Raw genomic sequence first — 14994 nt, 5'->3', positions numbered from 1 at the left:
TGAGAATTTAGTTTTAGTGGATTATTTTTGTGAGCAAAGTTATTGAAAGATATGGAGTTAAGACAGGTAAATAGAATTGAGATACATATCAGTCATGACTTAATTGAATGAATGGCAGAACAGGCCCAATACACTCAATGGTCTACTTTGTTTTCTATGTTGCCAGTCAACTAAATATTTCTTTTGAATAAAGGAATAATAGCAGATGAGCTGATCCCAATAAAAAAAATTGTAAAATTTCCATGCAAAGTTTGTAATTCAAATCCATTTTTCAAATCGATTATCAATAATATTCTTGCCTCCTTCAAAATAAGAATCTAGAAATTAAATTGTAACACTATCCAATTACCCTGTAATACTACTTAAATAATGCATGATTACCATCATGGAGTTATCACAACTTGAACATTGTCTTTACTGCCATGAGAGAAGCTTAGGTAGCCATACTTTGAGTTTCATCTGTCCCCCATTATTTCACCATTTCAGCAAAGCTCAATTGGAAGAGAGTTTTCCAATTTATTCCATTGTTATTTCACAAAGGTTATCTTCAATAACTTGAACAATTATTTTCATGCACACTCAGATTATGTGCATTCTATTCTTTCAATTAACATTAGTGTACAGCAACCTCCCTGTTATCAGGTACACAAGCGTCCGGGAATACTCATGCAACTAGCAAAAAAAAGTTTAAACAAAATATATAATTTTTTAAAAGTTTCTTCAAAACATATATTTGAACTTGGTTCACCAAGTTCTGATACATATATGCTCATCCACCATGCTGCTTAAGATGCAAGTACTAATTCTATTGTTGACCTTACTATCAACATTTTCAGATCTCAGTGAGAAAACTGCACTACCTTTTTGATATTTAAGTTTAAGTTTATTTAAAGAATACTAGAGTGTACTGTATTGGGTTTCCAGAAGAAACTGGCAGATACGTGTAATTGGCACCCTGCTACTCCCAATACATGCTACATTATGGGGAATTTAATGTAGCTAAATCCCCTTGACCTGATTGATTCCACCTCAAAATTAGTTTATTAATATTAGTAGGTGTGGAATTTGCAGATCCATTAGTCACTGTTGCAAAATTTTCTTGATTCAGCAATGTTCCCCTTGGACTGAAAAAAAAAGCAATGCCACTCATTTAATAATTGTGGGAGTGAGAAATCAAGAGACTGTAAATCAGTTTTTTAAAAAATGTAATCATTTAGCATTATTCGTATTCTCATGATGTGCTATCAGAACAATTATGTAAGGTGCACACTGCAGCCGCCATTCAATCTTATTCACATCCTTCTCAAACAGTGTATTCCTAACCACTCACTGTGTACTATTAGTCCACATGCTCTTTTTAAACTTGATACTCTTTGGTTAGCAACACTTCCTTTGGAAAGTTTCTGTTTATTTAATGTAATCCTTTAAAACTTTATTATTGAATCATTTCATGATTTTAAATAACTTTAAACAATCTCCTCTCAGCTTGATGGAGAGAAATCCTAGCCTTTCGTACGTATCCATGTCATTACAATCTGTCATCACCAAACCCATCTGGTAAATTCCTTCTGGAAAGTTCCCAAGTCTTTACATATTCCTGAAAGTGTAATGCCCAGAAGGGAATACTCCAGGCAGGAATGATTTCACATAAATTCTTGCTATTAGTGTTCTACTTGTCCAGGATTTTGCATGTTTCATTAGCCTATCTTGACATCTTTTGAGAGATGTGCACTTTTTGAGATGCACGCCATTACACCAAAGTGACTCATGCCTTGCTTCTCCTTTGCAATTGTGCCACATTGCATGCACATTCTCTTTCATTCTTCTAATCAAAATGTATTATCTCATACTTTATTGAATTTTGTCTGTTTGTGCTACTAAACTATCCATGAACTGTAGAAGTCTATTAATATTCCTTTCATTGTTAAAAATTGATGTCATTAGAAATCACAGGGAAATTCTCCACTGGTTGGAGTCATGCCAAACACAAAGAAGAATGATATGATTGTTTCAGCTGAAACCTACATAATCTCTGTGGTAGCTTTTCAGGGTAGCATGCTAGGCCTCACTAACTTGAGTCCTCAACATAAAGTTAGAAGTAGGATGTTTGTTGATTATTGCACAAAGTTCGATACTATTTTCAACTCCTTGGATACTGAAACTATCCATATCTGAATACAACAATTAGACTTAATCTGTTAAATGGCAATTAACAATTGTGCCACACAATACCAAAAAAATTACTATTTCCAACAAGAGAAAAACTAACCTTCTCCCCTTGACATTCAGTGGCATTACCATTGCCAAATCCCCTATCATCAATGTCCTGGATGCCTACAGCCTTCAACAACATATAAGAAACTCAACATCATCTGGAATAATGCAACTTATATAATTAGAATCCCATCCATGCCTTAAATATTCACACTCTCCACCATGCGAACACTACCATCTAGAAGATGCACAGCAGCAACTCGTCCAGGCTCCTTTAAAAATACCTTCTAAATTTGTCACCTTTACCATCAAAAAGGATAAGGACAAAGATGCATAGGAAAAATCTGCAAATTTTCCTTCAAGTTGTCCAGCATGCTGACCTGGAACTATATGGTAGTTCCTTCACTGTCACTGGAACTGGAACTCCCTCTTTAACAGGTACCTCTCTAAGCATACCTATACTTGACTGAATGCAGCAGATCAAGAAGGGTCACCAGCTTGTCAAGGTTCGTGATGGGTAATCATGCTGGCCTTGCTAATGTGTTCTCATTCCCACACCAAAAAACAACAAAGTTTTACATGCATTGCAAATTTTGAAATTCTGCCCTGAATTCCCCAACCCTCCATGCTGATCACCCACCCCAAGTCCAAGTCATTAATGTCTATTAAAAAACACCAGGGCCCTGCTGCTGAACCTTGGAACTCCAACTTTATTTTTCTGTTCAGCCATTGGAAACAGTCATTCATCACAATCCTGTTTTCTATCCATTAAGAATGGGTAATTAAAAGAAATGGCTTCGGAAGAAAAGAACACAAATAGGCAATACTGAAGCAGTGATTATGAAATTAAATTTTTAGTGCTGGGAAAGAATTCCCAAACATGGTCTACCAAGAAAGTAGCGAGCCAAACATGTCATAAAATCAGGTTTCAAATAGGACAACTGATCAAATTAAGGAAATTAGATTGGAAAGGATAACTCACAAAGAATGTGGATAGAATAATTTAGATAAAATATCAACTTGAAACTATTGTTGAGAAACCAGTACATTTTTTTTCCACATTTGGTTACCACAATGTATATTATTTGAATACTGCTGAAATAAAAACATCTTTCTAAGTTGTTTTTTGTCTTGCCACGGAAGCTATACCAGTTAATGACAAGTGTCAATCCAAAATCAGTTGCCAATGTGGCGCACTTGCATTTGTTAGAGGCTGCACAAATGAATACAGAGGGCCTTATTTTTTGCAGATAGACAGCAGATAGGCTGTGCCTGTTTCAAATCAACAAAATAGGTGACAGCCATTCCTGATTCATTTCCAAGGCAATGTATTGATCAATCAGAGTCAACCTGCCTGGTTTCAAATTTAGATAAAGCTTGGCAGTTAACTACTACACATCATTAACTCATGCATTCTCCATGGCAACACCAATCGCAATAAGAGCCCATTTGCCAAATAAGCAACACTCTCCTCTTACATTGTATAAATGTTCTCTTCCCATTACTGTAGTACGTCTTGCAAATTATCCTGCTGAGTGAAAGATGAAAAGCTGTGCCAATATGTGTCTTTTTCAGCAATGCTGAAGTTCTGTACTATCAAATGACTATTTGTATATTATTCACCATCATGCCTACTCCAAAATGCTGGGCATTCAGCAATTTCATTACCAAGTGCATGACGTGTATCAAACCAAATTGTATTCAATTATTTCTTAACTCAGAAATGGCAATAAATGTCAATCAGCTCTTATTAATTAAAAGGGTAATTCTGTGTAACATATGTAAAATCAGATGAGGTGTGAATGAATATGATAGGAGCAGTTGGATTATAGGGAAATAAAATTCCTTTCTAATATGAGAATACCTGGAAGCCATTGTTTATCTATTCCCAATATTTATCAATGCATCATTTTTATTCATCACAACAATGGACACTTTTTGGAAATTTTCTCTGACTGGTGTATACCACTGTACCCAATCATGAGAAAAGCAATATGTTAATAGATTTCTGCAATAAGAAAAACTAGAAAAAGGAGAGTGGAGATCAAGATGTTGTAAGAAGATATGACAAAGCCAAATTACCCAAATACATACACACCCTCAATTCCTTTTTTTTGTTCAACTGTTTATGGTTGGGCTTTAAAAAAGAACGATTTCTATGTGATCTGAATACATAGTCTCAGATTCTTACCTTTGTAGTCTTAACTCTATTGCCAGAAGCACACATCCATCCTGAATTATCTGGTAATGTCTTGCATTCCTCTCCCTCTATACAGGGGTCCATCTCACACCACCATTTCCCAATAACAATGGAAGCTTTAGAAGATCATGGAATAGATAAAAGAAATGGTTAATGAATCATTGTTTGAGGATGTGTGAAATTTTGTGCATTATGTTCTATACTTTTCTAAGCAGCTTTTGTGATCCTATTAAAATAAAATTAATAGTGTCATCAAATATAAGTATATGTATTTTTTGAAATGCCCAGGCTTACAAAGCGCTGCATCTGCCACTGCTAGGCAAGAGAGAAATTCATTATATACATTTTATTCAAAACTCACCAAAGGCCCATGGTTTAATAATGCACATGTGTATGTATATGTAGGATCTCAAGTATCCACCATGAAATATATTCCGTCACAGTTATTTTCATTCTTTAGAGCTGCTGAAGTAAAGTAGTGCAACATATTTTGTCTTGCAGTTCAACATCACTACCTGCTGTTATCAGACTTTTGAATGGACCTCTCAAATGTTAATTCTGATCTTTCTCTCCTGCACCCTCTATGCAGCTGTAACGCTGTATTCTGCATTGTGTTCTACTACTCTGATACACTCTGTGTGGTACAATTTGCCTGTATACCAAAACAACACTTTTCACTGTATCTCGGTATAAGTGATAACAATAAATCAGTCAATCAATCACTTCAGCTTGTATCAGGTAGAATTGTATCACATCTTGAGGAAGCTTACCAATGTTCAATAGTAGCAATATGTACCATCAACAAGATGGACTGCAGAAATTCTCTCTTAGATAGCACCTTCCAAGTCCAAGACCATGAGCGTCTAGAAGGACAGAGCAGCAAATACATGGGAACACCAGCTGTAAAGTTCCCCTTCAAGCCACTTACTATCCTGACTTGGAAATATATCATTGTTCCTTCACTGTCACTGGGTCAAAATCCTAACAGAATTACGGATCTACCTACATAAAAAGGACTGCAGTGGTTCAAGAAGGCAGCTCACCAACATCTTCTCAAGGGGAACCAGGTATGGGTAATAAATACCAGCCCAGCCACTGAAGCTCACATCCTATGAATGAATAAAGAAGTCACTTTTGGATGGTCTAGAAGCAAGAGTAAGAATGGTTTGGGAGGAGGGTACCAGGTTACACATCACTCCTTCATGTGGTCAACAGACTGTAATCCAGATAGTACAAAAGAGAAGAGAAATATTTAAAATTGATATTTTTCTTTTCCTGAGATTTATATTTTAAATTTAGTCACTAGCAACAAACTGCTCTAACTTGATATATTAAGTTCCACATACCCTCACAAATCTATACCTGTTGTGATTGAATATATAAGTCAATTTTTCTCCAGTAGACAACAACGATCAAATGGTAATCTTATTTCTATTACCAATTGCAATTATAGAAATTGCTGAATTTAAGCTAACTAAAAATTGCAATAATCATCTGTCAGCTTGTGTGAATCAACATCTCGGAAAGCAAATAAAAGTGGTCTTCAATTTGATTTTTATTTTAAAAAGTACTTCTGTCATACCTATATTGTTATACAATATTTGTGATGCATTGCTCAACACCGCCATCTTTCAATTGAGTGCACTCAGTAGATAAAAGTGCAGGCTTACTTAAGAAGGCATTCTTTTTCACAATCCTTTCAAAACAGTACACAAAAGCCATTATGGATCTTGCATTTGTTCATATTAGCGATTTCCTTTAGAAATGGCAATTTATGTGTTCTCCTCGCTTCAGCAACATCTTGTAAGCCTGGAATATAGCTGAAGGGCTGTATTCGTGACACCAGCTGTCTCCAAGTGGCAATGAGAATAGGAAATGATATCTTTCAAGATCAAGCTTGCACATGAAAGAAACTGAATTCGAAAGAGGAAACAAAATTATTTTCAGCCAGCAGCACCTGCATTAAAATTGCAATTGCCTATTTTCTACAAATGTCATTGGGAAATTGAGTCCAGCAGGATGGTGGTGTAAAGCCACTACATTTAACAGTCAGGAGCAGCTGCTGCAATGACCATTATAGTCCTGTCTCAGTCATTACAAATTTCAGGAAAAAGAATGAACTACATCCCCATGTAATAGGTCTGTCCTATTAACAGTGTAGAAGCAAGGGAAAAAAGGACAAAACAAAAGGGTTCACTCAAGTCTTATGTACTCCAGAGTTACTTTTTAATATGAAGATTTATTCTGATACTTCTTGGTTCTGAACACTTAATGTATCATCATGGATAATAATGTGGAAGAAACGTGGCACATCAGTAATGGGTTTTTAAAATCTATCATGAGGATATGAATAAGCCATTATTCATTGTTAAAAACAGAGATGCTAACAAAATGACACCCATAATGTAATTAGATTTTTGTTAATTCTAATATGCAATAAATATTTATTAGTTAAAAAAATCTAAAAAAAATGCTTTTATATAGTGTATCAAGTACAAGTTATAATTTATTGTAGTTTGATTAGTTGTATAATTCCAAACAGGAAGTAATGTTCAGTCTAACATATGGTTTATATAAACTATGAGAATAGTGAAATTGTAATTTTATTCCTGATTTATTCTATAACAAAGGTTCCCTAGCTCAGCAATTGTTGTATGTAATAGCTTTTTTTTATTGTCTTGCTCCACTTGCCATGACAGAAAATTGCCATGCTGAAATGTAATGTAAATAAAGAACCAGGATTTCAGGCTGTAGTGGGGAGACAGTTAAGTATAGCTTATGGAAAGGTATGAGACAGGATCATTTTTTCAGCCTTTCTCTGGTAAAAATGTAATTAATTTAGAAATGTCTTTAATTAAGGAGACACGCTTCTCAATGTCTCATTACGATGCTTGTGGGCTGGTTAGAGGATTTTTAAAGGAGGGACAGCAAAGCACTAAATGATTTTACATCCTGAGAAAATAAATGTGAATGTGCAGAGTGTGCAGTATGTGACCCTTGGATTACCTATTAGCTTGAAGCCCATTCATGCTGAATAGTGAGACACTGCACTTCCTCTTTTCATTAGGCTGTATTTGGCTGCTTGCCAATGAGATTTTGAACTTGGGAATTTCAGAGGCCATAACCTGCAGGATTAGTTGGTATCAACATTGTGGTAATGCGCTTACTGCAGTTTGCAGCATAGAATCAACTGCAGCCTGGATTTTCAAATAGCCAGACAGTTGTTATTCCAACGTGGATGCAGAATTGCACATGGAGATCCTGAAGAATTCCATTGTAGCAAACTTTGAAGGAATTACCTGGGAAACTGAAGATTGGAAACCACCTCGAAGTTTCCAATTAAATTCAAAGAAAGGATTCAAAGGGTTCTAACGAAATTAAGTAGTTACTTGAGAAAAGTTACACTGTTAAATATATAGTCTAATTCCTGAATAATTACTCAAATGAGTCAATGCTTACCTCACAGACCCCCAACGACACCTCCCCCAAACACCCCAGATCCTGGCCTGACATCTCCCTCTTTCCCCATGGGACCTGAAATCCACTTCCCATTGTCGATCTGAAACGGTCCCCTTCCCCTATCCCTGCTCCAGACTGTTTAACCCTGCTCCAGACTCATTGACTCTTCCCCTGATCTAGACTCATTCTGCTTCCAATCCCCTAGCTAGGGTCAAGACCATTTTCCTTAACGTCCCCTTCCTCCTCTAGATAAGGCGCTCCTGTCTCGGCTATGGACTGGACTCAACCGTTCGCCCCCTCACCACCCCCTATTACCCCACCTCCAGACCCATTTTTCACTTCACCATCTCCTTTTTCTATGGCTCTGCATCTGTAGGATACTCCAGCGATGTTAATGAATCAAAGGCTTATACGTAAGGCTAGAGTGGCACATGAAATGGAATGGAATTTGCAGTTGATGGTGCTGCTATTCTTTATCCTTCTTGGTAGTAAAAGACTGGATGATGCTAAACTTGGGGAATAAATGTGTACAGCAGGTAGAGTCTCCTGGAAACTGAGAGGGTGGATACTGATTGCTAATTCAGTGAACTGCCCTGTCCTGTCCTGAATGGTGGCTACTTTCTCAGTAATGTTGTGGCTGATCTCATTCACGGTTATGGGATTTCTTTTTTGATGGAGGCAGTCATTGATCGTATTTTTTCGTGCTATGAATTTTATCTGCCACTTGGCAGCAGAACTTTGAATTTCTCTCTGCATTTCAGTTTGTCTATGTCATAATTGAAGAAGTTATAAATGGAGCTGAATATTTTGGAATCATCAACAACAGCCATATTCCTGACATACTGACAGGGGAAATTTGATTTAGGAAGTAACCAAGGATGGTCGGATCAAAAGATGGCGGAGCAGACTTAGGCCATTCAGTCCATTGAGTCTACTCTACCATTCAATAACATCCTGGCTGATCTGACAATACTCAACTTCACTCTCCTGCTTTTTCCCCATAACCCTTGATTCCCTCACTGGTTTAAAATCTGTCTCAGCCTTAAATAAGAATCAAGAACTCTGGCCATTTAGATCGTATTGTATTAAAGACACTTGTCTTACAGATAGTCAGGTTGCTGCTAGGAATTTCCATTTTATTTTGTTTCTCACAGAAATAGTTCAGCTTTCATGCATTCTAAGACTACTCTTATTGATGATTTCTTGACTCCTTATGACCTCAAATATATTTGTGCGAGATATCTAGATATGGTTTGCTGGTGTCTGGACATTTAAGGGAAAATCTTTCTTTGAAAGTTTATTCACTTTCGGAGTTTATTCCCCTCAAAACATGGAGGATAGTGGGCTAGTGTAGGTTAGGTGGGCTTGGATCGGCGCAACATCGAGGGCCAAAGGGCCTGTACTGCGCTGTATTTTTCTATGTTCTATTTTTCTATGTTCTATTACCCTCATGACTCCAAAATCACACTGAGTGCTAAAAATTTAATATGGCTGATTTGATGGCATGGAACTCAGAATGTGCAATTACCATGCAGATGATCCAGGTCATGCTAATTTTGTGATCCCAAGCAGTCGAGTCCTAAATGCACATCTTCTGGCTACATGCTTAGCAAGGCACAGATTTGTTAGAGTCCAGAAAGAGTTAAAACCAACCTACAGCTTCAAAAATCAGTCTTTACCTTTTAAAACATGTAGCTTTTTAATCTTGCACTCATTAGAACAGATGTCAAATTTCAAATGATGACAACAATTTTTATCACAGGAAAAAAAGGATGGTGATTCACTAAAACATTGACTCTGATTCATCCAAGCCATGAAGAAACTAATAGGGAACTACAGGCTCCCCATGCTCCCAGCTAATTCAACATAGGTATGAGGCTTGACCATATTCCTTTAGCTTGCAGAGAACTAGTCTCTGAGTGTGAATGTATGTCACTTCTGACAAACATGGACCTTTTGTCAACTATTCATGAAAACCACTTTTGCAAGTGATCATTTGAAATTTGATTTTCTTGGATTTGCTCTGATTTGTGTAAGATGAAAAGATTTGACTTCATGTCTGTCTTTTTCTCAGCAATAGCCTAACTGATAAATTTTTAACAGCATGGATGAATAGAAGGAGTTCAGGATACAGCTACATAGATCTATAAAACTGAAGGCACAGACAGAAAAGGCCATAACAAGGGAAATGAGATTCTGAGTCATATAAGAAAGGGTTATTGAATCCAATAGCAAGGACATAGCATTAAATTTGTACGAGGAATTGCAGTGGTAACACTTGGACTATCATGTAATTTTCAGCAATGCATTTGGTACGGATATTGAGAGATTTAGAAAAATATATGGTGGAAATTCACTGTAGTAATATTGATTATTTATGAATAAAGGATTAAACAATTTTTCACCAGAACTGAGGAAATTAAAAGAGAGATGAATGCAGTGTGTCAATATTATGAATGTTTCTGAGAAGGATTGTTTCTATTGTTGGAAAACCTGGTAAGAAGTTGACACAGACTGAAAACTATGACTAGACGAATAACAGAGAAACTCACAAAACATATTCTTACTGAGGGCCTAAAGGAAATATGGGCACTTTAAATGGAATTTGAAACATATTTGATAAGAAAGATATAAAGGGATATTGTAAAATTTCAGAAGTATGGTATTTATGTAAATATTTTCAGATGAGTTTGATTGCTGAACTGGAAGGTTCGTTTTCAGACATTTCATCAGGAAAACTAGGTAACATCATCAGTGAGCCTTCGGTGTGTCTGAAAAAGAACCTTCCAGCTCAGTGAACAAACTTACATCTAGAACCTCAACCTGAGCTACAAATCTTCTCAAAACTCACTAAATTTTCAGATGAGATTTAGTAGCTGCATTGCTACCTTAGTTTAAATAAACCCTCTCTATGCTGTGATTTTTATAATTCCAATGGAGTCACTTTCAAAGGTTTAGCTTTGGAGCAGCCTTGTCTAATCCATGCTGTAAACTCATCTTGAATGCTGCCTTATGGCTGTCAGGAAAAGGTTTCTCAAAAGAAAATCTGCATCACTTTTTACACAAGTGTTTTATCAAGCAGTTCACAATTTGATTATTTTAGCAACTTTTAATGACAAAAATTATTAATTTAAAGTGAGAGCTATCAGAATGACAGACAATATGAGAGTACTAGGAAATTGTGTCCTCCTATAAAACATGGCATTTTTGATAAAACTCCACAAATGAATATTACTTAGAATGGGGTCTAACTAGTCTATGCGAGTGTTTCTGTTTCCCAGTCTCCTCAGCCTATTTCAACTCGTCAATAAACACAAACCTCTACACTTTCTCCTTTTATGTAGTTCCTAAGGACAATTAGGAATGGACGACAAACGCTGGCCTTGTCAGCAATGTTCACATCCAATAAAGGAATAAACAAACACTTATCCAGCTTTCCACTTAAAGGCATCTCTGCTATTCACCTCAACCACTCCAGCCCAACCTATACTCGCAACACTCTTTGGGTAAAGCCATTTCTCTTGAATTTCCTATTAGATTTACCAACTGAACAGACTAGATTTACTATATTCCTGACCTCTAGTTTTGAACTCTTCTTCACAAAAACCTCTTCATAATTCAACCCTTTCATAATTTTTAAGCATTTTGTTATGTTACCTTTTCTACTTTCTAGAAAGGGATAGAATCCTTTCTACACTTTATAACATCTCATTTCTCATTATTGTAAAGTATAGTAGCAAATATTAATGTCCAGTTCTGGTCATTTGAGACACAACAGTAACAAACAGAGTAAACAGGAACCTCCAGTTTGGTAGGGAAGGGGAGTGGCTGTGACTGAAGGTGGGAGTGGGGAATCAAAGCAAGTCACATCCTCAATCTGAGCAGGGACAACAAGTGCAATGGCACCTTGACTGTGAGGGGCTCCAGGAATAAAACACCAGGAAAAAATATTGATCAAAACATAAAAGGGCTCAACTGAAGCATTGGCAGGATGAAGAGTCATTGGCAAAGCAGGGCTTTCAACACAGCAAGGAAGTGAGGATTGGAAGTGATGTAATGGGTTATGGAGAACGCACTGTAATGAATACAAAGCTTAGAAGTTCATCATTTTTGATCTGAAAATCAGCTGCCAAATTCACAGAATGGCCCTCTCACATATTAGAGTTGATCTTTCTCTGCACCTTCTCTGTAGCTGGAACATTATATTCTGCATTCTGTTCTATTACCCTGATGTACTTATATATGATTTCTCTGGATGGCATGCAAAACAATGCTTTTCACTGTATCTCAATACACGTGACAATGAATAGTCACATCAAATCAACAAGACAATACCCAAATTAATAGGAGTACCTAACTCTTTTTTCTGAAAAGAGATAGCATTTATGTCTGGAATAAGAAGTCAACTGAAGTGCTCCAGTAAACAGCAGTGTAGTGGCTCTGGAATGCTAACCATCTGCCTCAACGTCCACTTAAGCAGCGTGTCAACATAGCTCATACCATCCATTCATCTGCCCTTTTTGTAGCCTTTAGGAGTCAGCATTCCATGTGTACACTGGGTACATGTCTGCAGCTTCTTGGCCTGATCCCAGGGCTTCAAACACCTTGGCTGGCTAGATAGAGCACAGTGGTATGCCCTGGTTACTTTACAGACTTTGGTGGACATCCTTCAGGGGCTCAGGGCATGGAGGGCCCCATACTACTGAGGGCAGAGATAAGATGGAGGAGCAAGTCACCTCAGGAGAGTACTGAGAAGAAGCTGCCAGGGTGTCCACTGGTCAGTTTTCCTCTCTGTGGCTGCCTGTTGGCACTTGTCTCTTGGAGGAATGTGGAATGAGACCACAGTGCCTCGTCCCTCTCTCATCTTGCCTTTGATGTTGAGTGATACCAATCATGTCTGAGCACAGTGATTGAGCGTTTGGTCTGACATGGATCTCGAAGGTGGCCGCTGTCTTTTCCTTGAAAGCAAATGAGCACTCACTTGTTGTAGCCAACTCGGTGGTGAAAGTATGAACAGACTCCTCTATCTTTCATTCCAGTTTGACAGCTTCTGGTAGACAAGCCTGATTTGGTAGATTTTCCCCCTGTCTCTCTCTGCAAATTAGCATGTCAGTTATGGTTGAGTACAGAGGCCATGCATATGTTTGAAGCTCAGCAGATTCTTGATCTCCAGCAGTCCTCTGAGTATCAAGGACTTCAGACCTATCTTTCTCCACAAGCTATGGACCTGTATCAGTGATGTGGTCACCAAATGTGTCACTGAGTCTACTCTAGCTAATGTGCCATTGAGTTGAATGTTTGTGCTTTTGCAGGGTGTAGGGAAACACCTACTGGTGTTTTCTCTGAAGTTTCACAGGCTTCCTCCTCAGACCCAATGCTGATGCTGAGGAGCTCAGGGCTATAGCCTCTTGTACTGGATGGTAGTGTCAAGAGAAGAGAAAAACTTAGCTATTGAATATACACAATGTGGATCGATGTATTTGTCTTCATTTGTATCTAAGAAGAACAATGTTGTTTACTTGATACCTGAAATATGCCTATCTCCCTGTTGCTATAGGTGTGCTCCTGGTCTTCCCTAGCCAGCTCTACTGCCCTTTTATCGAAGAGGCAGTTGGCTTGGCCCTTCCTCAGAGTTGTGAACCAGCTTTTCCTGCAACAAAATGGACAGAAGATTAAGCTATATGGAAATGGATACAGAAGAAGTTGGTGAGTATGCATAATGATGCAAGGTGACAAGCTATTCCCAGTAGACAATAGACAATAGACAATAGGTGCAGGAGTAGGCCATTCTGTCCTTCAAGTCTGCACCACCATTCAATATGATCATGGCTGATCATCCTTATTCAGTATCCTGTTCCTGCCTTATCTCCATAACCCTTGATTCCACTATCCTTGAGAGCTCTATCCAACTCTTTCTTAAATGAATCCAGAGACTGGGTCTCCACTGCCCTCTGGGGCAGAGCATTCCACACAGCCACCACTCTCTGGGTGAAGAGGTTTCTCCTTATCTCTGTCCTAAATGGTCTACCCCGTATTTTTAAGCTGTGTCCTCTGGTTTGGCACTCACCCATCAGCGGAAACATGTTTCCTGCCTCCAGAGTGTCCAATCCTTTAATAATCTTATATGTCTCAATCAGATCCCCTCTCAGTCTTCTAAACTCAAGGGTATACAAGCCCAGTCGCTCCAGTCTTTCAGCGTAAGGTAGTCCTGCCATTCCAGCAATTGACCTCGTGAACCTACGCTGCACTCCCTCAATGCCCAGAATGTCTTTCCTCAAATTTGGAGACCAGAACTGCACACAGTACTCCAAGTGTGGTCTCACCAGGGCCCTGTACAGCTGCAGAAGCACCTCTTTGCTTCTATACTCAATCCCTCTTGTTATGAAGGCCAGCATGCTATTAGCCTTCTTCACTACCTGCTGTACCTGCATGCTTACCTTCATTGACTCGTGTACAAGAACACCCAGATCGCTTTGTACTACTCCTTTACCTAAATTGATTCCATTGAGGTAGTAATCTGCCTTCCTGTTCTTGCCACCAAAGTGGATAACCATACATTTATCCACATTAAACTGCATCTGCCATTCATCTGACCATTCACCGAACCTGTCCAGGTCACCCTGTAATCTCCTAACATCCTCTTCACATTTCACCCTGCCACTCAGCTTAGTATCATCAGCAAATTTGCTAATGTTATTACGAATACTATCTTCTATATCATTAACATATATTGTAAAAAGCTGTGGTCCCAGCACCGATCCCTGCGGTACCCCACTGGTCACTGCCTGCCATTCCGAAATGGAGCCGTTTATCACTACTCTTTGTTTCCTATCAACCAACCAACTTTCAATCCAAGTTAGTATTTTGCCCCCAATACTATGCACCCTAACTTTGCTCACTAACCTCCTATGTGGGACTTTATCAAAAGCTTTCTGAAAGTCCAGGTACACTACATCTACTGGATCTCCCTCGTCCATCTTTAGAGTTACATCCTCAAAAAATTCCAGAAGATTAGTCAAGCATGATTTCCCCTTCATAAATCCATGCTGACTCTGACCTATCCTGTTACTACTATCCAAATGTGTCGTAATTACTACCTTTATAATAGACTCCAGCATCTT

General features: G+C 38.1%; 1 protein-coding gene across 4 annotated transcripts in view; it reads right to left on the bottom strand.

Moving 5' to 3' along the window:
- The window catches only part of tafa1b (TAFA chemokine like family member 1b), a 478998-nt gene that overhangs the window by 32184 nt on the left and 431820 nt on the right, over positions 1-14994 (bottom strand). For all 4 annotated transcript variants that reach the window (XM_087994425.1, XM_087994424.1, XM_087994423.1 and 1 more), the window contains exon 4: positions 4406-4530. In XM_087994425.1, the coding sequence (XP_087850551.1) occupies positions 4406-4530 (125 nt within the window). The remainder of the gene's footprint in view (positions 1-4405; positions 4531-14994) is intronic.

Source organism: Chiloscyllium plagiosum, unplaced genomic scaffold (assembly GCF_037043375.1).
Source record: "Chiloscyllium plagiosum isolate Xiang-an unplaced genomic scaffold, Cpla_swu_hap1 HiC_scaffold_14, whole genome shotgun sequence".
Lineage (NCBI taxonomy): Eukaryota > Metazoa > Chordata > Chondrichthyes > Orectolobiformes > Hemiscylliidae > Chiloscyllium > Chiloscyllium plagiosum.
Note: the sequence above shows the minus strand (reverse complement) of the source record. Positions and strands in the feature narration are given on the sequence as shown.